Source organism: Cebus imitator, unplaced genomic scaffold (genome assembly GCF_001604975.1).
Source record: "Cebus imitator isolate Cc_AM_T3 unplaced genomic scaffold, Cebus_imitator-1.0 Scaffold810, whole genome shotgun sequence".
Taxonomy (NCBI): Eukaryota; Metazoa; Chordata; class Mammalia; order Primates; family Cebidae; genus Cebus; species Cebus imitator.
Window position 1 is genome coordinate 232,004 of NW_016108125.1, and position 26,037 is coordinate 258,040.

The following is a 26,037-nucleotide window of genomic DNA, read 5'->3' on the forward strand; positions in this document are numbered from 1 at the left end:
AAAAAAAAAAAAAAAGGGGAACACAGTAATATAGGTCAGTAGATACGAAGTAGATGCTACCCCCAAGAAAGCGAAGAGATTTACAGTTTTGTCTCTCAACAATTTAGGGCGTTAAAATTTTCCTTTAATGAACCAATTCAAGAAATATTTCAAAGTAGACAGACAACAGACTTGTTAACCAGCGGCAAACAGAAGGCACAAACAAACTGAGTAAAAGTCTGGAGTCAGGAATTTAGTAAATGGTTTTGTAACTCTAAAAGGTAGTACAAATAAAGTTCACAACACAGGTAAATCTATGGACAGCAACTATATAGCAGAAGAAAAGGCGTTTGATACTCTTAGTCTGAGACAATTTTATGCTTCTGCCCTCTTGCAATCTTTGTATTTCTACAGCAATGTTCCAGCTTAACAGAATTAGAAGGTAGTCCATGGTTTTTAAAAAATGATATTCCTCTACACCTCCCCCAAATTACAGATTCATCATTTTGTTGGACATGCTATCTAAACATTATGCCAATTCATTTCCTATAAGCCTAGGTCTCTGAAGCCAGTCTTCAACAGCAGCCTTAAGTTACACAGGGTGAGCATCCCTAATCCAATATCTGACACTTTTTAAGCGTTAACATGACACCTAAACTGGAAAATTCCAGACCTGACCTCATGTGACAGGTCACAGTTAAAATGTTGTTTCATGCAAAAAATTGCTTAAAATGCTGTATAGGTCCAAGTGCAGTGGCTCATGCCTGCAATCCCAGCACTTTGGGAGGCTGAGGTGGGCAGACTGATTGAGTCCAGGAGTTTGAGACCAATCTGGGCAACATGATGAAATCCCATCTATACCCCTCCCAAAATATAAAAAAAATTAGCTGGAAATGGTGGTATGTTGTCTGTAGTCCCAGTTACTTGAAACACTGAGGTGGGGGGATCACCTGAGCCCAGGAGGTTGAGGCTGCAGCGACTATGATCGCACCACTGCACTCCAGCCTGAGTGACAGAGTGCGATTTTGTCTCAAAAAATAAATGAAGTTTTGTGTAAAATTACCCTCAGATCATGTGTTTAAGGTATATGTGAAACATACATAAATTTCATGTTTAGATTCGGCTCCCAACCCCAAGACAGCTAATTATGCACTTGCAAATATTCAAACAAAATAAAACAAAACAAACTGAAATCCAAAACACTTCTGGTCCTAACCATTTCAAATAAGGGATATTCAACCTACAGTTTATAACCAACCATTCAATTTTCTAAAACTTTAAAAAGAATGGTTCCAGCCACAGGTCTGTTCTCCCCTCTGTGGGAAGCAAATCATTCATGAATTTAAGTTGTATAAGCCTGAGACTGACCTCAGAAAACAAATAGATCAATATAAATAATGGATTTTAGTTGGCTACCTCACTGAAATTATTTTTATGGTCTCACAAAGAGATATACTTTCTAACTTTCTCAAAAACAATGATTGTGTCTGTTTTATGATATAGAACTTTGAGGTCTCATTCATTTGTGCATGGAACTGTATGTAGATCTGTTTTCTAAGGAAGATTCTAGCCCTGAATCATAAGAAAATTCTTCAGTTCATCTATATGCTGAGGTGAGCCGTCTACTTCAAATACCTATTTTGGTTAGGCTTCTTTATTTTTTGAACCCTATTCTCCCTGCTCAATTGATTATTCAAAGCCTAAGAATCCCCTCCACTCCCCTACTGCCTTAACTGGTAATGAATATATTTGCATTTCAAAGCAGTTGTGACTTCAATTCATTAATGAATAGAAACTATAAAAGAATTCTGGAATATTGTTGAGAGATAGTCAACTTCAAGTAATAAAGAAATGTGCAGCCACTATCAAGACAACCTTTTATTTAATATATCCAAAGACCTCTAAACACTAATGGGGTGACTTTTACATTGTAACAAATCACTGTGTGCTAAGTAAGAACCTCAAAAATAAATAAATAAATACAAAGTATGATGCATATAAAGACAGTAACAGTGGGGTAAACAGTGACTGGCCTAATTCTTAAGGGATTCTAACTAATAATCTAGAAAACCACAAATTTAAGCTGAGAGAGGTCTCTCCCAAGAAGTTTAACACTGGTATCCGGTAGCTCAGCTTTAGCATGTCAGCAGAGTCCTCCTCCTCTTACAAAACCAGGAAATGAAGTAAATTTCAGATTTGTTATTTTTCATTAGCTGTGCTTCCACCCTGCATCCAGTATCCAGGAAGTCCCCTTTGGAGTATATATATAGTCACTAATCTAAGCCAAAACCTCTCTTGCCTCTTTGCTTAGATCTGACAAACAGTGACCCACCTTGACGCAAGTATGTTGGGAAACACCACACAGGAAGACTGTGGACCTTGAGACCTGAGGCATACAATTCCACTAAGTTTCTAGAAATTGAAATGCTAAGTGTTTCAGTGAGTTTATCCAATTCTTAGTAAGCCTTTGTTCAGTCTCTGATCTTTCTGCCTTGAAGGTCACATAAGGAAACTGGCCTGTTCTGTAATCTTTTGAAAATTAGATGATGCTAAGAAACATCAAGAGTCTGTATTTCTTGGTAACTTGGTGTTATACTGGAACTAAAGCAGCTAAGCAGACAAAGGTATGCTGACTTGTGGAAAGTTCTAATAAACAAAATTAATGTGTTAGGCTTTTTATAAAGGTATCATTATCTTTGATAAGATTATCCAAATTTATCTATAATGCTCTAAATTTATCTATAATGCCAGGAAAAGCTATTATTCACATTGCCTGTGACTGCTATTCTGATATATAAAAAGAAGACAGTATGTGCTACACAGCTGAAATGCATTAGCTTTTTAAAAGTGAAAGAAAAGTTCAAAGGAGATTCTCTGCAGCCATCCTAGTTGGATGATAGAAAAACTGCTTTACCATCTTGATGTATAACAAATATTACCATTCTTCGACTGTTATGAAAGTCACTTTCAAAACAAAGTTGTCCCTTAAAGGGAGAATGGTGGAGGGGAATGATTCAAACATTCAGTGTTCAAGAAAGAGGAGAAAATATATATTAAGAGATAAGACCTGTAATCCCAGCACTTTGGGAGGCTGAGGCGGGAAGGTCACGAGAGGTCAAGAGATCGAGACCATCCTGGCCAACATGGTGAAACCCCGTATCTACTAAAAATACAAAAAAAATTAGCTGGGCATGGTGGCGTGCGCCTGTAGTCCCAGCTACCTGGGAGGCTGAGGCGGGAGAATTGCCTGAAGCTGGGAGGCACCAAGATTTCGTCACTGCATTCTAGCCTAGTGCCCGGCGACAGAGCGAGACTGTCTCAAAAAAAAAAAAGAAAAAAAAGAAAGAAAGAAAGAAAAGAAAAGAGACAAGAATGGTCATTCCAAGTCAATAAACCAAAGATATTTTAAAGAGAATTATCTGTAAATGAAAAAAAATATATATATGTACTCAAGATTGGGGACTGGACTAGAACAGTCATAATTTAGGTGAATAAGAATCCAAGTGCCTTTTAAAAATTGCTTATTTGCATTGGTGGGGAGAGGTGAATGAAGAAGTGATACCTTCAGTCAGTTTATAGGAAAAACGAATTACCGTATGAACGTCAGACTATTTTATATTATGTACAAGGTTAATTTGGTTTGAAAGCCTTTGTTTTGTTTTTGGTACTTCTCGGCTCACTTGAAAATTGTGTCTCCAGACTACTAAAAAGAACTTTATACTTCTGTCATGAAAGTGTGGATTTCTCAGTAATGTAAAAACTGTTAACTCTGAGAAAAATAACTTCTATTATAAATTGTAATTTAAAGAACTAATCCTTGTATTTCTGGTTTTATCTTTCCCCATTTCTTATTCAAAAGCAGTAGGAAGAAACTGTGAAGATTTTTTTTTTTTGAGACAGAGTCTCAAGCTTTTGCCTAGGCTGGAGTGAAGTGGCGTGATCTTCGCTCAGCTCACTACAACCTCTGCTGCCCAGTGGGTTCAAGCGATTCTCTTGCCTTGGCCCCTGGAATAGCTGAGATTACAGGTGCCTGCCACCAAGCCCAGTTTATTTCTGTATTTTTAGTAGAGAGAGGGTTTTGCCATGTTGGCCAGGCTGGTCTCAAACTCCTGACCTCAGGTGATCTGCCTGCCTTGGTCTCCCAAAGCACTAGGATTACAGGCATGAGCCACTGGGTCTGGCCAAAACTCTGAAGTATTCTTAGATGAAAGACTCCTTATAAATCCTTTCAACCATATAAGCCAGCATTAGAGGGGCTAGAAAACCGATTATCTTTTTGAACTTTCTCTACTAGGGAGTAGTAAATAAAGGAAAAATAGGAATATCCCCTAACAATGGGGTGAGAAAATAGAAGAGGGGGGTGTATTTTAAAAAATATATACATAATAAAAAATTAAACAATGTCTTCTCAAATTGCATGAAAAATCTCAAGGTGGTTTAAAAACACTTGTGGAAAAGAATTTTTCTATTACTAGTAAGACTGAATCTGAACCAGAATTAGTGGAGTCTTAACTCTGACACTAAAAAATAATTATGTTTGGCTGGCCAGGCGCAGTGGCTCCCATCTGTAACCCCAGTACTTTGGGAGGCCTAGCCGGGCAGATCACCTGAGGTTGGAAGTTTGAGACCAGCCTAACCAACATGGAGAAACGCCACCTCTACTAAAAATACAAAAAAATTAGCTGGGCGTGGTGGCCCATGCCTGTAATCCCAGCTACTCAGGAGGCTGAGGCAGGAGAATCGCTTGAACCCAGGAGGCAGAGGTTGCAGTGAGTAGAGATCGCGCCATTGCACTCCAGCTGGAGCAACAAGAGTGAAACTCCATCTCAGAAAAAAAATAAAAAGTATGTTTATCAAGATTCCTAATTGGCTAATCTTAATTTTTGATGAATGTGGTAACTTACTACAGTAGGATAGAGGGGTCTCTGACACTCAGGATTTTTTTTTTTCCTAAAGCTTTTTTGTGGAGGCATGGAGTGAAGAGGCTTAACGTTTGGTCCTAAAAGGCAAGAGACGGTAAAAAGAATGAGAAGCCAGCAATATAAACTGAAGTAAAAGGCCACTTAATTAAAGTTGGGTTTTATTAACAATTTGAAGGGAACTTCAGTGTCCAGTAAGAATTGAGCCTGTTTATTAATGAGTCTATTTGGAAACTTTGTCAAATAATCTCAGAAATAATAGTTCTCATATGACTAGCTACATCAGAACTATCTGGGGGTATCTTAAAAATGAAAGCAAAACCAGCATTCCAGGCACCTTAACAAAGTGTATGAGGTTCCTCCAAGGAGGGAGTACTTAACAAGACTTTGCTGAAAGAGCTTCTAAGAAGAGAGTTGTGTGTGTAGCAGAATTAATTCCAGGCAAATAGCACACGTAGAGGTAACAGATGGCAGACTAAGAAATTAAGTATATAATAATAAAGTGCTACACTGAATATTTCGCAAATTAAACTTTTCTTAAGCATTATTTTTTTAAGGACAGATTTCTTGAAGTTTAATAACTGAAACAAAAGGTTTGCTCTTGAACTTCAAGCTTGCTAAATATTGCTAAACTGCTTCCTTAAAGGTTATATGAACTTGCTACATATCACCAGCAAGTATGAAAACACTTTTATTCTACTCTTTACTCTCCTTCAGTATAGCATTTGTTTTATAAAACTCTGCAGATTCAGAAAATGAGTTTCAAAATCTTAAACTGGTAATTATTTTACTAAGCTGCACTTTTTTGCCTATGTTGTCATTTATCCATAAACAGCTTTCATAAAGTCTTTATTTTTAATAAGCTATAAACATTTCACAATTTTTTCAAACTTTATAATGATAGTGGTTTAAAGTTATTAAAGTTATAAAAGCTGTACATTTTCATATAACTGAAGGTTTAATTTCTTTGTGATTCCTTTTAAATTCAGAAATTCTTCCTTCCTCCAGGGAGCTGATACTCAACATTGAAAAAAACATTTTTTTGTGGTATTTTAAAAATATTAGGCCAGGTGCGGTGGCTCACGCCTGTGATTGCAGTGCTTTGGGAGGCCGAGGCGAGTGGATCACCCTGAAGTCAGCAGTTCAAGACCAGCCTGGCCAACATGGCGAAACCCCTGTCTCTACTAAAAATACAAAAATTAGCCGGGCATGGTGCTGTACCTGTAATCTCAGCTACTAGGGAGGCTGAGTCAGGAGAACTGCTTGAACTCAGGAAGAGGAGGATACGGTGAGTAAAGACTGCACCACTGCACTCCAACCTGGGCAACAGAGTAAGACACCATCTCAAAAAATAAATAAAAAATAAATATAAATACTGAATCTACAGGAAATATTTTATGCAGTGAAAATATTATTTCTTTCCCCAAAGGATTACCAGTTTTCCAAGATGATTACTTACTAAATAATCCTCCCCCTTCTCACTGATTTGTAATGCCTTATTTATCATATATTCAAATGTTATATACACAGGATCTAAATAAGAGGAACTGTATTTCAGTGATCTATTCTTCCATTAATAAGTTTTAGTATCCTGTCTGATAGATTAATTCTCCCCCATTACCTTTATGTTTCAAAATTGAAACTCTACTACTCTTCTCGTCTACTATCTTTTCCCAAACTTTTCAAACACCTATCTCCCTCCCCACCCTGCAATCATTTACTGAATTTTTAATGAACTCCATTGAACCTGTAAAATATACGTATTTGGCCGGGCGCGGTGGCTCAAGCCTGTAATCCTAGCACTTTGGGAGGCCGAGGCGGGTGGATCACGAGGTCAAGAGATCGAGACCATCCTGGTCAACATGGTGAAACCCCGTCTCTACTAAAAATACAAAAAATTAGCTGGGCATGGTGGCGCGTGCCTGTAATCCCAGCGACTCAGGAGGCTGGGGCAGGAGAATTGCCTGAACCCGGGAGGCGGAGGTTGCGGTGAGCCGAGATTGCGCCATTGCACTCCAGCCTGGGTAACAAGAGCGAAACTCTGTCTCAAAAAAAAAAAAAAAAAAAAATATACGTATTTTTATTTCACAGCTCTTAAAGTTTTGTCACCTTTTTCTAAGTCATATGTGTTTCTCATTGATATTAGCCTAAATTTTCACATTCCTGTCTCTCAGGAACAGCATATTTCTTTGTGTTTTCTAATTTGTAACATCTGGCATAGTTCTATTGCACTGACTCTGGTTAGCTACACCAGTTCAATACCTGAGTAACTCTTAAGTTTTTAATTTACTCAACTTAGGTGAGGATACAGAAGGTTTCGCATTGGATAGAAGAAGATAAGTGGAGAAGGCCATAGCTGAATTAGTTTTTACTAGTTATAATTTTGTATCAGGTTAACATTAAGGAAAAAAATCCCACACACAAAAAACTCAAAGACAATACTCTTTTATATAGGCCTCTTATTTATATTAGCCATATCGAACCTAACTGTCTACTCTATTCTATGATCAGGATGAGCATCTAAATCAAAATATGCACTGATCGGTACATTACGAACTATAGCCCAGACAACTAGAATAGGGAGCTTTCTTTAATTTGAGGAGGTACCTCTAACTTACTGTGATTCTCCCTCCCCCCAGCCATGAATAGTACCAGAACTAAATGAATACACAAGGCATCAAAACTTCTATTTCAAACAACAGGTTTCCCAATAACTAGTTCACCCAGGCTGGAGTACAGTGGTGCAATCTCGGTTCACTGCAACCTTTGCCTCCAGGGCTCCAGAGATTCTCATGCCTCAGTCTCCAGAGTAGCTGGAATTACAGGTGCATGCCACCACATCCAGCTCATTTTTGTATTTTTAGTAGGGAAGGAGTTTCACCATCTTGACTAGGCTAGTCTTGAACTCCTAACCTCAAGTGATCTGCTTGCCTCAGCCTCCCAAAGTGGTGGGATTACAGATGTAAGCCACCATGCCTGCGCTCCCAGTAACTAGTTCTAATTTGATCTAAAGATTATTAAGGACTTATTTTTTGTAATAAATGGTAGAGTCTCAGAATATCAAAGTAATTTTACATTTTACTTTTATGATGGTTATGATTCTGTCTGCCCCATTAAAAATCTAGTGTAATTCATCCATTAAATATGTCAGAGTATTTTAAATAATTTTCTTCATATTACATAAGTGTAACACCAATTATATCTTCCCTTCTTTTCCCCAAGTCTTAGCAAACATAATCTTCAAATCAAAATGCTAAAAAATTACAAATTCGAACTGCTTACCATGATACCACCATTTTGTTTTCTTTGGATTCTTGTTACATGTTCGCACATAAAAAGAATTATCTGGTGGTCGTCTCTGAAACAAAAAAGAATTTAAATAGACAAGTCAAAAAACAGTAAAACTAAGGGGGAGACAGTTTTAATAAAAGCTTAAGCAAAATTAACACAAAATGCATAAAAAACAACATAAACATGGACAATATATCTAAAAGAATAAAAACTAAAAATGTATTCCAGGAAATGTAGATGCTTAACACCTAAATCAAAAAATAATAATAAGGGTGTTTGTGTGTGATCTGTGTTAGGTTCCAGTGTTATCAGGAGAGAATGACGATTACACCAGAAGGGGCAACACTGAGTTGCAAAGAATTTTGGTTTGATGTATCTTGCTAGTTCCCTGGAAATAATTTAATAAATAACTTTGTGAGCTCATTAAAAGTCAATCCAAGTGAGGTGGCTCAGTCTGTAATCCTAGCACTTTTGGAGGTCAAGGTGGGAGGATCACTTGAGCCCAGGAGTTCAAGACCAGCCTGGGCAACATACTGAGACCTCATCTCTATTAAAAAACAAAACTGGCAGGCACAGTGGCTCATGCCTGTAATCCCAGTACTTTGGGAGGCCGAGGCAGGTGAATCACCTGAGGTCAGGAGTACCAGCCTGGCCAACATGGTGAAACCCAGTCTCCACTAAAAATGCAAAAAAACATAGCTGGGCGTGGTGGCGGGCACCTGTAATCCCAGTTACCTGGGAGGCTGAGGCAGAAGAACTGCTTGAACCCAGGAGGCAGAAGTTGCAGTGAGCCCAGATCGCGCCACTGCACTCCAGCCTACGTGACAAGTGAGACTCTGTCTCATAAATAAACAAACAAAACAAAAAAACAGAAAAGCCTACTAAACTAGATTTGCCTAAAGAAGTCAAGCAATGTGCAAACCTCCACAAAGAACTATTTTTTTACTATAACAGAATAACATCAAAGATAGACCAGAAGATTCAGTTTCTAAACAATACTTGAGAAAAAAAGGGAAAAAATATATATTGGCATTTCTACTATAATTGGCCCCTCTGCTGTACTTACGCCCTGACTAGAACAGTATGAGAAATATATGGCAGCTCTGCAAGGGAGCTACATCAGATAAAGTGATGCCAACAACACTGAAGATATATTATGGAAGAGATTTTTCTTGAAATCTATTGGATACTAACCACACAAAAGAAAATGTTACTCTCTACACAGACTTGGAAACGTCAAATTTGTATCAGAGCTATATTAAAGTTTATAGATATGATAGCTAACCTTATCCTTTAGTCTCCTTTATGCCTACTTTCAGAATTATCCTGATAACTTAATTATTTTCCCATCCTTAAACATTTTATAGTGTATACATAGGATTTATTTTCAGACTTAAATCTGCTTAGCTAAGGCAATGAAAATGAGAGATTAGGGGAATCCTTTCCTCTACCCGAAGCTAATGAAAATAAGTGAGTTTGGTATGACATCATTTAAGGAAAGTCTAACCAGGAAGCAATGGTGAGTAGGACTCTGTGATAGCAGGACGGAAAACAGCAAGTCAATTTGACACTTCTAAAACTCATATATACAACTATCATCCTAGTTGAGCCTCATAATGCCCCTGTGTGTTAATATTAATTTCATTTAACAAAAAAAAATGTTACAGCACAAGACATTAAAGTATCCCAAGTTAATCTGGGGACACAATTAGAGAAAATTCCTAAAAAATTAATATTATGAAATTAGATACTTCAAGGAAGGGATGATTCTGCAAAGTCAAATCTATGTTCATACGGAATTGTTACTACTACAGCAAATAATTTCACAAATTCATTTTATGTACATCTTGATTAGAACCCAAGAATCATCAGAAAAGTCTTCAAAAAATATTTAGAAAAAAATACTCATTCTCATTTGCTTAAATCACCTATCTCCCTGATAAGTGATCAGGGAGATACTGTTCTTAGAAAAGAAACTATACAAAAGAAATCTTATGAAATTGTTTTAGGAATGGGATACAAACTGAAAAGTGTGAATGATGTACGTGTATTATAAAGGCATGCAAGTAAAGTGGCATTTACTGAAAGGCCTATGATCAAAATATCAGAAATTATCTTTAATCCACTGTAATCTAATGACATACTGAATTTAAATACTTTCAGCCCATGGAACCACTCTTGACTGTGCAAAACAGAATTGGAATAAAAGAATGATGACTAAAGTCTCAAACACCTAAAGTAAAATATTTTAATAGTAATAGAATCATAAAGTAAAGCCCATAGAACCTTGTCTACTACAGAATAAAATTTACCCATTTTAATAGTAAAACGTGTAAGTGGGTATTTAAAATACTGTTTTGTTTTGTTTTGTTTTGTTTTGTTTTGTTTGAGGCAGAGTCTTGCTCTACTGCCCAGGCTGGAGTGCAGTGGTGCGATCTCAGCTTACTGCAACCTTGGCTTCCTGGGTTTAAGCAATTCTCGTGCATCAGCCACCCAAGTAGCTGGGTCTACAGGCATGCACCACCATACCCAGCTAATTTATTTTTAGTTGATGGGGTTTAGCCATTTTGCCTAGGCTGGTCTCAAACTCCTGGCCTCAAGTGATCCACTGCACCTTGCCTAAAAGACTTTTTAAGGTTTCTTTCAAGCTAGATCCCCTCAATGCCAAAGAAAATTTCCTTTTCATCTTTGTAACTTATCACTTGGCACAGTAAAAATAGCACATACTACTAGTAAATTTTTTGAATTTTATCATATTTCATGGAAATCTTGACTTCCAGATCATCTTGGTTAAACATATTATACAATGGTAGCAGTAAAAATATAGTTTATTAGTGCTTTAAATGGAATGATTAGTCTTATACTAAGTATGCAAGAAACACTACTAGCAGACGATTAGAATGTAAGGGGAATAGTGAAGGTTAGATGATGATGAAGGAAACATACAGAGAATATGGTCATTCTCTAGTTTTTAATAAAAATACATTTAAATGTAAACAAAATCTAATAATCATGAGGCACATGCAAGACTATACACAGGTATCGCTAACGTTCACATCTTCATAACTTTCTTATTAAATCCTGTTGTTACCATCTTACCTTTCTATAGACTTAAAGCGTAACAGGAACATAGAAGACCTTGTACCCACTAACTGCTTTGCCCTACGCAGAGAAGTTTAATACTTGTGTGTGTTGGGGTGGGTGAGAGGAGAAAATATAAAAGCAATAAGCAATAAATGAGTAAAAACAAAACAGAAGCAGGCCAGGCACGGCAGCTCACGCCTACAATCCCAGCACTTTGGGAGGTCGAGGCGGGTGGATCACGAGGTCAAGGCAGATGGATCACGAGGTCAAGAGATCGAGACCATCCTGGTCAACAAGGTGAAACCCCGTCTCTACTAAAAATACAAAAATTAGCTGGGCATGGTGGCACACGCCTGTAGTCCCATCTACTCGGGAGGTTGAGGCAGGAGAATTGCTTAAATCCGGGAGGCGGAGGTTGCGGTGAGCCGAGATGGCGCCATTGCACTACAGCCTGGGTAACAAGAGCGAAACTCCGCCTCAAAAAAAAAAAAAAAAAAAAAGGCAATTTAACCCATTATTTCATATGCTGTGGCTTAGAGTGCTTCAGGTTCTAAATAACCTATCATTTTAAAGTGAACTATTATCTTAAATGTTCTCCAAATACTAATTTAATAAAAATGACAATCAGTTCAATTTGGAGAACAGAGAAGAAAACTGCAAAACACAAATAGCTCCCTAACTACTAGGGCAAATTTGTTTTTCCTTTAAACAGAATGCAAAAGGAAACCCTCATGGGGATTTAAGAGGGATTTTAAAATGTAGAAATACATGAATATTATGCTATACTAACCCTCAAAAAGGAATGATAAGAGGACCAGAAATGCACAGAGGATTCAGACACCTTTAAAGGGTATCCTAAATTAATGTATGTATTTTAGATTTACTGTATTATTTTTGAGATGGAGTCTCACTCTGTCACCCAGGCTGGAGTGCAGTGGTGCGATCTTGGCTCACTGAAACCTCTGCCTCCTGGGTTCAAGCGATTCTCCTACAACAAGTCTCTCACACAGCTGGGATTAGAAGTGCACACCATCACACCCAGCTAATTTTTGTATTTTTAGAAGAGACGGGTTTCACCTTGTTGGCCAGGCTGGCCTCTAACTCCTGACCTCAGGTGATCTGCCTTCTTCGGCCTCCCAGCAAAGTGCTGGGATTACAGGCGTGAGCCATGGAAGCCAGCCTATATTTTAAATTTAGGAAGTGATTTTTCCTTTCTGTTTTCCACCCCTTCCCCCGCCCCCACTTCCATTAGACAGACAAAGAATCTGTGGATTAATAAAGGAGAACAGGAAGAAACGTCCTGAAAATTCTGCTGGTAAATTGGTCTTCCTCCTTCAACCTAATTATGAGGATAGGAAAACTCCGGTTCCTGAAAAATTCTATGAAACATGCTGGTAGGGTGGGAGCTGGCAGAGGGAAGAAGGAAGCTATGATGCATATTTCTGAGGCTTTCCACTGTGAAATCCACAAAAAGAATTTCTTGTACACTTTTACCCTGTGCATGCTTCTGGGAATAAAATTAGATTATTTAAGAACATGTGCACACATTTCCTGTTTAAAAAAATATGAAACAGTAAGTCTGGCTTCTACCTCATTCAACATTTAAAACTTCTATTTGGAATGAAAGATATCAAAATAACTTTCCAATTTATTATTAAACATGAAATTCCCTATAGTTTTAAAATAAAAAGCCTAAGTCTTTCCTCCAAATAAAAATAATTACATATTAAAATTGTTTATCTACCTAAAGTGAGAGAAGAAATATTTTCTGGAATAATTCTGAAAAGTCCTACCTTTTCTTTGCAGCTGGAAAGCATGCTAATAATGCTAAGACAAACTGATTGGACTGAGAGCGCTGGGGACCAGTCTTCTGTTAGAATGGATAAACAGATATGACCATTGCTATAAACATGAGGATGAACAGGAATATTTTCACCAGTAAACATGACCTAAGAGAGAATAAAATTCCATTAAAACTCAAATATTCTCTATTACCAAAAACTAAAATAGTCTCCACATATAACAAGTATTGACTGTACAAAAACAAAATAAAAACAAACCAAAATCAGTGCCAGGAACATGATAAACAACTGCTTATTTGTTTACTCTCATTAACTCAGTAAGTACTGGTTTCACTGAATGAGTAACCACGTAGTAGGGAAAAGAACCCAAATTATTTTTTATTTTGGTTATTTTTGATAAATTCTCCTTAAAAATTCTAAACTACTACATATTTTTTCACTGTAAGAATCATTTTTTCAAATTCTATTCATTGCTCTCTGTATATAAAAATCAAGTATGTTAAAATTCCAAACAAAAATATTCAATTTTGGGAAAATATGAATGACAGGTGGTAGGAATACTCCTACTACTACTATCTGTAACAATGTTAGCTCTAAGGTGCATGTGCAAAGGGAAATGATTGCTATATATTCCACCTCCTCTAAACTCACACATCCATTATGACAGGCACAAGTTACTAGCTGTTAATCTGTAAATAACTATGTGCCTTGACAAAAAATACAAAAGCTGACCAAGTCTCCCAACTGCTTGCTGTTCTACTCTCCTTTTCCTTTTACTCAATTCTTGTAACACTGTTTTTCCTTTCTCTATCTTGCCTCAGCAATGTTTTGAATGGTAATAAATCCATTATTTTCTTCCTTTGCCCTAATAATTTAATAAATATCCTATAGTATTTTTTCTTAAACTTGTTTACCTACACAAATAGGCAGGAGAATAAATTTATATATCCTGAGGAATCTGTACGCATAGTCCAAAGTTGTCTGAAGAAAGGAGAAGTCTTATGTTTATACTGTGTACTATATTTATTCTACAGGTTAGCAGTAATTCCTAACTCCTGATCTCGCCATTAAAAAAACAAAAACAAAACAAACAAAAAACATAGCTGGAGATCTGGTTAAAAATACAAATTTGAGGCCGGGTGCAATGGCTCATGCCTGTAATCTCAACACTTTGGGAGGCTAAGGGGGGTGGTAGATCACCTGAGGTCAGGAGTTCGAGACCAGTCTGGTCAACATGGTGAAACCCTGCCCTCTAATAAAAATACAAAAATTAGCTAGGTGTGGTGGCAGGCACCTGTAATCTCAGCTACTCGGGAGGCTGAGGCAAGAGAATTTCTGGAACCTGGGAGGTAGAGGTTATAGTGAGTCGAGATCGCGCCACTGCACTCCAGCCTGGGCAACAATAATGAGACAAATTCAAGTGTCCTGCTTTCACAGATTCCGATTTAGTAGATATGAGATTTTTATAAAGCTCATCAGATATAAACCAACAATTCCTAAATCAGATTTACAGCATCTCTCTCAGCCCTGCAACCTGCCTCATACCCAACTATAGCAGACTATTAGTAAGGAGAAATCTTACCTTAAATTATAGCAGAAACTGACAAAAGATACACAAGTATTGCTTTAGACATACCCTTTCATCTTTAGAGAGCAGAAAAAAGAACCAGTCATGTAAGTATAAATAGAGTAAGGTATGCTGTAGTTTAATATGGAATATGTTATAGGAAATTACCATAAGCTAAGGTTTTATAGATATTCTAAGTATCTAGCTATGAATCTGATTTTGTCACAATTTTACAAAGACTTACACATTAAAAAAGCAGTCTTTCATATGATTAGGAGTCTTCTAATAATTCAAATATATTAACTAACATATGGGACACATTTCCTTGGCTGAGGCTACATAAGACAGCAAAAGGCATTTTTTTCCCCAAAGGAATGATTTTCCATACTTGCATGTTTCTTTTTTTTTTTTTTTTCTTTAAATTCTGGACATCGACCCTCTATTCCCACTTTAAAAAAAAAAAAGCTAAAAAGCAAAAGTAAAGTCTCAAAATAAGAGAAATCAAGTCACTCAACCTACCTAATTACATGAGGCCCCTGAAAGGACTTTGACTTTGTAATGGCTATGCTCTAAGCATGCCATTTTTCTCAATTATATCTCTCCGTGCTAGTGTCCTCTTCATTACTTTTTGCTAAAAAAAAGTATTGCTCCGTAAAAGAAAACATGCTTAAATGGTCTGATAGTTCTATACTTTGAGTCTGTCCACAATATTTTTTAATAAAATTTCTAATAAATATGAACTATTGTTTTTACATCATATGCATCTGATATTACCATGTGTTATAGATGTGGAAAATGGGAGTTTACAAATCTTACAGAATATGCATCTGCGTTGGGGTATTCATTTTGCCATAAAAAGCCATTTGACCAGTAGGATATTTTCATTAAAACACAAGCAATACCCAGGAGTTCATTATCTGGCCACAATTGTTTTTTAAAAGAGATTTTTTTCCAGTAAGGCCTGTCTCAAGAAGTCAAGCAAAATAGTGATCTGCAAGTGCAAAAAAACAAACAAACAAACAAACAAACTGCCTAATTATCTTCTTTGGCAAAACTGAATCACCAACCTTTTAAGAAAAAAGCAACACGAAGGTTACCACACGATGTTTCCACCAGCCAATTCAGAGCACAAAGAAAGCAGTATTTATCCTAAAGAGAAATGTTTCTAAATCACTTGGCCTGAGAGCCAGAGGTAGGCATGAACCAAAAGGAACTCAGAAGAAAAGAGAAAGAAAAGGAATGAGTAGCAGTAGAAAACACCTACAGCAGAAGCAGTAGACATTCTGTAAGCAAAGAAGAGAGACAGAAACAATTCTGAAGTAAAACTAATTATAAAAATAATTCAGATCTCAATAACCTTTAAATAAAACAGCAGGGGCTTTTTAACATTCTGCATGCAGGGTATATTCATGAAACTTTTAGCAACCCGAAAATTTAGGCAACCAAAACAAGGGAAATTAATTATTTGCATATATTATATAATAGGTAACCCCAAGGGCCTAACTGGCCAGATACAGAATTTTAGAAGTTTATTTAAACATGGAAAGGGTGAATTTACATGCCAGAGGTGAATTTCTGGAAGAAGAAAAAAAAAAAAAGGAAAAGTTTTTCCAATAGTTCATTCATATAAAAGGCAAATAAGCACAGATTCCACAAATAGCATTTTTTCTTTTCTTTTCTTTTTTTTTGAGACAGAGTTTCACCCTTGTTGCCCAGGCTACAGTACAATGGCGCGATCTTGGCTCACTGCAACCTCCTCCTCCCCGGTTTAAACAATTCTCCTGCCTCAGCCTCCCAAGTAGCTAAGATTACAGGTATGTGCCACCACCCCCAGTTAATTTATTACAATGACTTAACAAAAATCAATAATTGAAAGTAGACTTGTAATTGTACACTTCTATAGGTTTATACACTTTACTAAAAACCTCTGCATTATTACTAAGAACAAAATAAAGGATGGATATTAGGTAACTTTCTAATATGAAATTCAAGAATTTCCAAACATCAAACCTAGTACTGAAAGACCTTATGGTACTGAGATCTTACCACAAAGGAGGCAAACTACTGTTCAGACTACTGGTGCAGAGGTAGTTAGAAAGTCAATCACCTAATATGGTGTCAAGCTAGGTCAAAACACAGTATATACAAATGAGCAGTACAAAACAATATAATTATAAAAGCCAATCTACAATATGGATACCAATGTTTTTCCAGGGACAGTATGAGGAAAATGTGTTCTCTGATTACAATTATAAGCAAATGATAGTACTTAATGTGTAACTACATAAACTGACCATACAAGCAATGAGTTTATTGTTGTAATGGAAACTAAATCAGATATTTAATTATGTATAACATATGATATAGGTAGTCTACCATAAATGGCAAGTATTTGACAAAAATGACTGGAGATTGGAATTTTAGCATTGCTTTCAATCCAATTTTCTCTTTTTAGTCCTCTCATATGTATCAGCAAGCATCCATAAGTGTTCCCTGATACTCTGTAATAACCAGTACCATGCAACTATAGAAGTACTGCAAAGACAAAATTATTGGGCACAACGAAACTAAACTTGGATTGCCTTGGATGATAATCATTCTCTTTATACTCTGTGTTCTCTCAGCCTACCAGTCTAATCCTCCGTCTTCCTTCTCCTTGACCCCCAAGTCTTCAGTGAATAGTGTTCACTGTTCACCTTCTTTCTGGTGGCCAAAAATGCTTGACAATTTAAGGCAATAAAAACTGTTACTCACAAAGACTTTGGAAAGCTTGAACATCACCTCATGAAAGAGGATGGAAAATCAGACCAGGAGAAAAAGACAAGATGAGGACATCATGAAAATAGGTTCTCAATCTCTGCAATGAATGAATTTTGAGCAACAGAAAAGGATCTGTGGTAAGGGGGCATAAACAGGAGAGGGTTAAAGCTTTATAATCAAGACATTTGTACTTTCAGCACCACTCTTAGTATCAAAAGGGCTTCAAATCAAAGAGACACTGTTCCCTTCCCTCTAAAATAAGTATTTACCCTACTTCTAAAATACTGAAAATTTCCTCACCAAATATTAGTTAAAAATCTCAAAAACAATAACCCTGTGTAACTGGGAGGTTTAAAGGTAGTATAAATCAGGAGCGGTGACTCACGCCTGTAATCCCAGCACTTTGGGAGGCTGAGGCAGGTGGATCACTTGAGGTCAGGAGTTCCAGACAAGCCTGGCCAATATGGTGAAACCTCATCTCACCTAAAAATACAAAAATTAAATAAGTGTTGTGGTGCGTGCCTATAATCCCAGCTGCTCAGGTGGCTGAGGCGGGAGAATTGTTTGAACCCAGGAGGTGGCGGTTGCAGTGAGCAGAGATCATGCAACTGCACTCCAGCCTAAGCGACACAGTGAGACCTCATCTCAATAAAACATAAGTAAAGGTGACATACATGTATTTCAGATTTGTTCCACTCAAATAGAATGTTTTAACAGAAAAAAGGGGTATAACTATCGGACATGTAAAGTAATGGAAGAACTTTACCTTGGATGTAGACACAAAAAGTAGTAGTAGTGTGAAGATACTAAGCTTGATGGCTTCTTTTTTTTTTTTTCTTTTTTTGGTTTTGTTTTGTTTTTGAGATGGAGTCTCACTCTATTGCCCAGGCTGGAATGCAGTGGTGTGATCTTGGCTCACTGCAACCTCCACCTCCTCGGTTCAAGCAATTCTTCTGCCTCAGCCTCTGAAAAGCTGGGACTACAGGTGCATACCACCATGCCTAGCTAATTTTTGCATTTTTAGTAGGGGTTTCACCATGTTAGCCAGGCTAGTCTCAAACACCTGACCTCAAGTGATGTGCACTCACTGGCCTCCCAAAGTGCTGGGATTACAGCCATGAGCCACCACACTCAGCTGTGGACTTCAGAGTTTTGATGGAGACGGGCCATCTCTCCTAATATCTATGAGAGAAATGTCAAGCTTCTTTCACACTGCAAGATCCTTTTTGATGAGCCCCAAAATATCTTTCCACTCTCTTCTCCTGCTGTAACCCCCACATGTATCGACACATAAAACTACAACAGCTAATATGTTCACAAATCTGAAGAGGCCAAGTCCTTTCACACCTTGCCCTATATTTTTCACATAAACTCTTTGTCCTTTAAGGCCCAGTTCAACCTTGGTTGTTTTCCCTTTTGCTCCCAAAGCATACAATTCAAACTTCAGTTAACTGTCTGTACAGCTGTATACGCCAAAAATCATGGAGTCTTCCATGACTCCTCTTCCTCAGTCATACTCCAAATTAATCCATAAGCAAATCCTGTTGATTCAACTGTTAAAACAGGTCCAAAATATGACCACCTTCCAAAACATCCACTGCTACCCTTCTGGTGCAAGTCACCATCGTTTCACCTGGGTTACTGTAATGGTCCATCTCATCTCCTTGCACCTTTAATGCCCTGAACAGTTTTTATGCCACACAACAGCCAGACTGGTCCTTTTAACTTTAAATAGGACTATGTTATTCCTCTGATCAAAATCTTCCAAAGGCTTCCTGATCTCACTGAGAGTAAAAAGTCAAAATTCTTACAATGGGCTATAAATGTCCTATACAATCTGTGATGACCCCTCCAGTCAAAATGATCTCTCTGACCGATACAGTTTGGATGTCTGTCATGTCCAAATCTCATGTCAATGTAACCCCCAATGTTGGAGGTGTGGGAGGTGTTTGTGTCACTGGGGTGGATGCTCTCATGAATGGTTTGGTGATGTCCTCGACAGTGAATGATTTCTCTTGAGATTTGGTTGTTTAAAAGTGTGTGGCACCTTTCCACTGACTCTTGCTCTCACACTCACCATGGGAGACACCTGCTCCTTCTTTATCTTCTGCCATGACGGTAAGCTTCCTGAGGCCATCACCAGAAGAAGATGGCAACACTATGCTTTTGTACAGCCTGCACAACTGTATAAACCTCTTTTCTTTATAAACTACCTAGTGTCTCAGGTATTTCTTTATAGCAGTGCAAAAAATGGCCTAATACACTGACCTAGGCCTTATACTCCCCTTCCTGTTTATACAGTACTCCAGGGACCTATCCTGAATGTTCCAGATTTAGAGCCTTTGCATTTTGTCTTCACCTGTTCTCTCAACTCTTTCAAATGGCTTACTCCTGCACATCTTTCAGATCTCTCCTCCAGTGTCACCTTCTCACTGAAATCTTTCCAGTGACTCTATCCAGTATTTCAATACCCTCATCCCCCTTTCTGTACTTTTCCCCCACCATCTTCCATACTATATGTATTTAACTCATTGCTTACTGTCTCTTCCCACAAGAATGCAAATTCCACCTAAGCAGGATTTTTGTTGTTTTTGCAGTTTTGGTCATCACGGAATCACGGGCACCCAGCACAGCGTCTGTCTCATGATACATGCTCAAGAAATACAGAATGAATATTTTCCTATCCAAATACTAAACAGATTATAAACTGTTTAAAGGCAAGCCCAATGCCTTTTAAATCTCTGTATTCTCTCCCCTCTCTGAGGAAGAAACAGTATTTGATGCCAAATACATGCCCAATACATGTTGAATTAACCAACCATTTTCCTGTATCCTCAGAAAACAGAATATATACGTAGAAAGATCTTTTCTGTATGGCTGACAGTAAATGTACATTAGCGGCAAGCAGTGATGAAAAGATGCCTCATCTCTGTTTCCACATTAACTGACAAATTATTTGTTATTCTTCTTTCTTTTAAGGCAAATAACTGAGCCAAACATTTTAGAAAAGTGACTTTTTCATCATAAGGCAGGACACAATATCAGGTATTAATACAACTGGGAAGAGGAAAAACACAACAAACCATAATGGTGTATAACAGATCTCATTTACAGGTACAAAAGCGGTAATGAGATTAATCTATTCTAGAAATATTTCCCAAATTCTACTCTTGTAACTAGTGATAAACTCAGTACTGCTGATGTCATGGAAAGGTGAAAGGCTTCTTCTTTCTTTCTTTTTTAGAGATGGGGTCGGCCTACACTGCCCAGGCTGGTCTCAAACTCCTGGGCTTAAGTGTCCGGCTGCCTCAGCCTCTCAAAGTGCCTGGGTTACAAGCATGAGCTACCACACCTAGCCAGAAAGATGAAAGACTAATTTATCTAACAAATGCTAATGCTACAGAGTTTCGTCAAATAAAATTGTGGGGGAATTTTACTGCCCTAGAAGATTGATTCCAGCTGCTTTCCCAGGGCATTGGATCTCTGGAAAATTTCAGTTATTGGAAAAATCTTGACATATACAAGCACATCAAGCATTGATGTTTGAACCATTATAATTATGTTAAAACCATACAGATTATGTATAAATACATTTTTAAAAATTTTAAAGTATTACTGGCCTCAGACTAGTTTTGTCATTTTCCCCATCAATGGATATTAGAACATACAGCCTCTATGCCATGAGAGGGGCTAACAGAATTAACTGATATTAAAAAAGAAATCCTCACTGGGCGTGCCTATGATCCCAGTACTTTAACAGGCCAAGGCAGGTGGATCACTTGAGGACAGGAGTTCGAGACCAGCCCAGTCAACATGGAGAAACCTTTTCTCTACCAAAAATACAAAAAAATTAGCCGGGCATGGTAGTGCATACCTATAGTTGCAGCTACTTGGAGAGGCTGAGGCAGAGGGAGGACGGTTTGAGCTCAGGAGGCAGAGGCTGCAGTGAGCCAAGATCATGCCACTGCACTCTAGCCTGGGCAACAGTGAGACTTTGTCTCAAAAAAATAAATACATAAATAAATAAAAAATAAAAAAAAAAACAGCTAGGCATGGTGGCACTTGGCTGTAGCCCCTGCTACTCTGGAGACTGAGGTGGAAGATCACTTGAGCCCAGAAGCTGGAGGCTGCAGTGAGCTATGATTACAACACAGCATATGTAGGTTACTTTTTTTGATCTACCCCATCAAAAAAAGTGAATTAAAAAAGGAATCCTCATATTTCAGAAAGGGTGAAAATAACTGGCTTTCAAAGGTATCATTTATTTCACATATAATCTTTTACTTTGAGAGGAAATTACTGCATAGATAAGTAGGCATTTTTTTCCACACTGGTACTTGCATCTAATTGGCAGTATGGTAAAGGAGGAAAGGAAAGACTTGGGTTTGGGTCTTGACTGTTCTATTAACTAGCTATTAAAACATGAACAAGGCACTCCACTTCTACAAGCTTCAATTTCTTCACATATAAAATGAGGATGAATTTACCTCCCCTAACCACTTCATTAAAAGGTGTTAGAAGACAAAATCAGAATGTAAGTTAAATTACAAAGTATTATAGAAATAATACAGAATGCATGGAAGTGCAAAAAAAGTTAAGTTTGGATGTGACTACACAGGGACTTGAATGCCAGGCTAAAAACTTGATTCCATAGGAAATAAAAACCATTAGGAGGTTTTACTGTCAGGGGATGGGGAATTCTGGGGAATGTGGGGTGAGACAGAGTGCTGTGGAAGTGAAGTGGGGGTGGGGGTGTATGCGTGGTTTGTAACCAATGAGCTAACTGTGTCTTCAAAGAAATCTAATGGCGCCATGAGAGGATGCATAGGAATCCAAAGACCTATAGGCTACTGTAGCCGTTCAATTAAAAGATAAAAACCTGGATTAGGCAGGCATGATGACTCACATATGTAATCCCAGCACTTTGGGAGGCCAAGGAGGTAGGCTTATCGCTTGCGCCTAGAAGTTCGAGATTAGTCTGGGCAACGTGGCAAAACCCCATCTCTACAAAAAATACAAAAATTAGCTGGGTGTGGTGGTGACATGCACCTGTAGTCCCAGCTGCTTGGGAGGCTGAGATGGGGGGATCATTTGAGCCCCGGAGGCAAAAGCTGCAGTGAGCCAAGTTCGAGATCACACCTCTGTACTCCAACCTGGGTGACAAAGTGAAACTGTCTCAAAAAAAAACAACTACAGCACTGACAGTAAGAAAGGAGTGGGCTGCCTTTCAAACGCAGGAGGGAGGAGTGTAGAAAAAGAGAAAAATTTAATACAAAATAGACAGGTGGACAGTAACCAGAATAAAGAAAAAAAATTCTTTATTTTGTTATTGGAAAGGTCAAGTTTAGTTGTGTTAAATTTGAGATGTCTGGAGGTACTCACAAGGGTGTGAAATTAAGCCTTAAAAGAAGAGGTGTTCCCAGAACTATAGTTCTGGGAGTTAGCTGCTTAAGGCGACTGAAGGTGAAGGAAGAGTGAGAAGAGTAACAGAGTGCTGAATAAAGAACCTGGATAACACCAATTGAAAGAGCGGGCAGAACTAAAATCAGGGAAGGAGAATAAAATGAATTTGAGGTAGAACAAGAGGGAGAAATTATTACAAATGCTGTAACTTACATAAATATTAAAAAAGAAATTCAACATTATTTTTAAGTTTGATATTTGATTTAGAATTAAATATTAAGGAAAGAGTTTAGAGAACACGTTCTTGACTTGGTTTCATGCTTACAGAAATATTATTTTCCTCTGGTGAAAAATCTGTAAGCTCCCAGAGTAAGCTTTCCCCACTGTCTCCCTAGTCAAAAGCTTCTGAGTTGGTGTGACATAGCCTTCCTTCCCATACCATCAATGAACTTAGTTGAAGGTAGACAAATAGGCTGAAGATGAAAAGGGACTGAGATCCCGTTGTCTTCACGCATTCATAGAAATGATGCAGACCAGCCAGAATGCAACAAGAGAAAGCGATGACAATCTTCTGGAGAGATGTTTGTTTTGACTTTTTATTATAGTCTATAGATGCTTATTACAGACATCTAGAGGTCACAATAGCACATACCCTTTCACTTAAAACAATTATCTCTTTACTTACAGCACAATACAATAACTGACTTCTATCTCTTCTCTTACATGACTAAGAAAAGACTAAGCTGTGTTTGGTATATTGTTTAAAGTAGCAATGAAATACCATTTTCCTCCACACAGTATACTTCAGCACCCAACAAGCTAAATTTTCAGTATCTGGGAAATATTTCAGGTATTTGGTTCTATTTTCCAGAATAGCTCATTAGCTAGCAATACCAGAAGGAGTTGTCATTACGCTTATCCCTTTAGCCAACGGATATCGAAAGCCTCAAATTTTAAAAATGAAGTGCTTTGTTATAATAATTCTCTTAAGAATAAGTAATTATAGTAACTCAGTTACCTATCTTACAAAGCCAGAAATCTGCAAGTCATCCTAGAGTCTTCCTTTCTCTAACCTCTGATTAATCATTTACCATATTTAAATAGCTCTCAAAAACATTCCTCTACCACCATTATCCCTTGTCTAAGTATTAAGCTATTAACTAAACTGACTGGGCATAAAATCATAATAATCAGACTTTGGGTCGATGTTTAGATATTTAACACCTGGTGATGTACTCTGCCCTTCCAGTACTAAGAGGTTGCAAAGACAGCAAGTCAATGCAAAATCAAAGTACTCCTTCCAAAGAAAACTTTTCTCTTCACCATGTGATTCTATTATCTGACCTACGGGAAGTGCCTCCAGTTATTCTAAAATGCCAACTTCTCCCACATCCTAGAGTACTTGTCCCCAATATTGTTGGCACAAGGGACCAGTCTGGTGGAAGACAATTTTTCCATGGATGGGGTGGGGGTGTTGGATGATGGTTTTGGATTAAACTGTTCCATCTCAGATCATCAGGCATTAGATTTTCATAAGGAGCATACTACCTCTATCCCTCACTTCTGTAGTTCACAATAAGGCTTGTACTCCTATGAGAATCTAATGCCACTGCTGATCTGACAGGAGGCAAAGCTCAGGCAGTAATGCAGCTCACTTCCTGCCGTGTGGCCCTACTCCTAACAGGCCATGGACCAGAAACAGTCCGAAGCATGGAGGTTGGGGACCCCCAGCCTAGAGGCCTGGTTAGATTTCTATTCCCTTTTCTGCTAGCATTTATGGATAAAAAACAAACAGAATAATTTTAGAAGCACAAATACAGTAAAGCCCTAATCCCAATGAAGTGTAATGTTCATAGTATCTTGCTTATATTACAAATAAGATTGAAATAACAAATCCATCTAAATACATATAATTGATTTATATGTTTTTACTTAGACATCACTGGCATTTAGCTATCTAAAAAAAAAAAAAAAAAAAAAAAAAAAAAAAAAAATATAAAAAAAAAAAAAAAAAAAAAAAAAAAAAAAAAAAAAAAAAAAAAAAAAAAAATTTAAAGCAAGGCAATTACCTGAGGAGAGTCAAAAGGATATCGACTACTAAATTTAAATAGAAGTTGAAACTTTTCCCCTTCATATAAGGTACCTGGTGCACCTTCCATGTCTACAATCCACCTAGAATAGAAAAGGCAAATTAAAAACTTAAGATAATAGAGACTGGGGTAAGGAGGAGAAAAGAGAACACCAACTACTTCCTATACACTAAGCACTGGGACAAGAGTTGTTTATTCGTAACAGCAGTTGCCAGTCTCACAATAACTCTGAGCGTTAATACTCATGACATATCCCTTTCTCTGACACTCAGGGGTTAAATAACCAGGTCAAGGTGAGACAGCTAGCAAAAGACAGAGCCAGGTCTAAAAAAGCAAACAAAATAAAAACTCAAACTTAGGTGTGCCGACACCAAAGCCTGTGCTCTTCCTACTTGATTTATACTAACTAATTTTTCCAAAATATCATTTCTACAATGCTGATATTATGTATTTTACACATAATATCAAACTAATCAACTGCCTGATTATTACTGGTGGAAGCCATGGAGAAATACATATAGACAATGACAACAGAGAACTGTAGCTGTCAGACTTATTTTTTTCATCAACATTCTAGAGAAGATTAACAGGGAAAGGGGAACTAAACTGACATCAGTCCACTTACTCTGAGAGTTAAGCAAAGCTTTGTAGTGCCTTTCCTTTATCTCACACTATGTATCAATTGTTTAATGAAGTCCAGAATAGATTTCTATGGCATCTATGCAAGCCTACTTTATTTTCATCTGTAACAATCATAAATATAAATATGTTTTTATTTTTAGTCTATATACTATTTCTTGCTATTTTAAGATGGGGGAAGAATAAGGGATAATGACAAGCAAAGATTACAGGGCAGCAGCCAAGCACGGTGGCTCAAGTCTGTAATCCCAGGACTTTGGGAGGCTGAGGTGGACGGATCATGAGGTCAGAAAATCAAGACCATCCTGGCTAACATGAAACCCCATCTCTACTAAAAAAAACACAAAAATTAGCCAGACATGGTAGTGTGCACCTGTAATCCCAGCTGCTCAGGAGGCTGGGGCAGGAGAATCACTTTAACCCGGGAGGCGGAGGTTACAGTGAGCCGAGATTATACCACTACACTCCAGCCTGGGCAACAGAGCAAGACTCTGTCTCAAAAA

The 26,037-nt window shown here is 37.7% G+C and overlaps 1 protein-coding gene across 3 annotated transcripts in view; it reads right to left on the reverse strand.

Annotated features, from left to right (window-relative positions):
- The window catches only part of UBE2W (ubiquitin conjugating enzyme E2 W), an 84,544-nt gene that overhangs the window by 8,622 nt on the left and 49,885 nt on the right, over positions 1–26,037 (reverse strand). For all 3 annotated transcript variants that reach the window (XM_017520171.2, XM_017520170.2, XM_037735437.1), the window contains 3 exons: positions 24,875–24,977; positions 13,067–13,222; positions 8,181–8,256 (listed from right to left, as the gene is read on the reverse strand). In XM_017520171.2, coding sequence (XP_017375660.1) covers positions 8,181–8,256; positions 13,067–13,222; positions 24,875–24,977 — 335 coding nt within the window. The remainder of the gene's footprint in view (positions 1–8,180; positions 8,257–13,066; positions 13,223–24,874; positions 24,978–26,037) is intronic.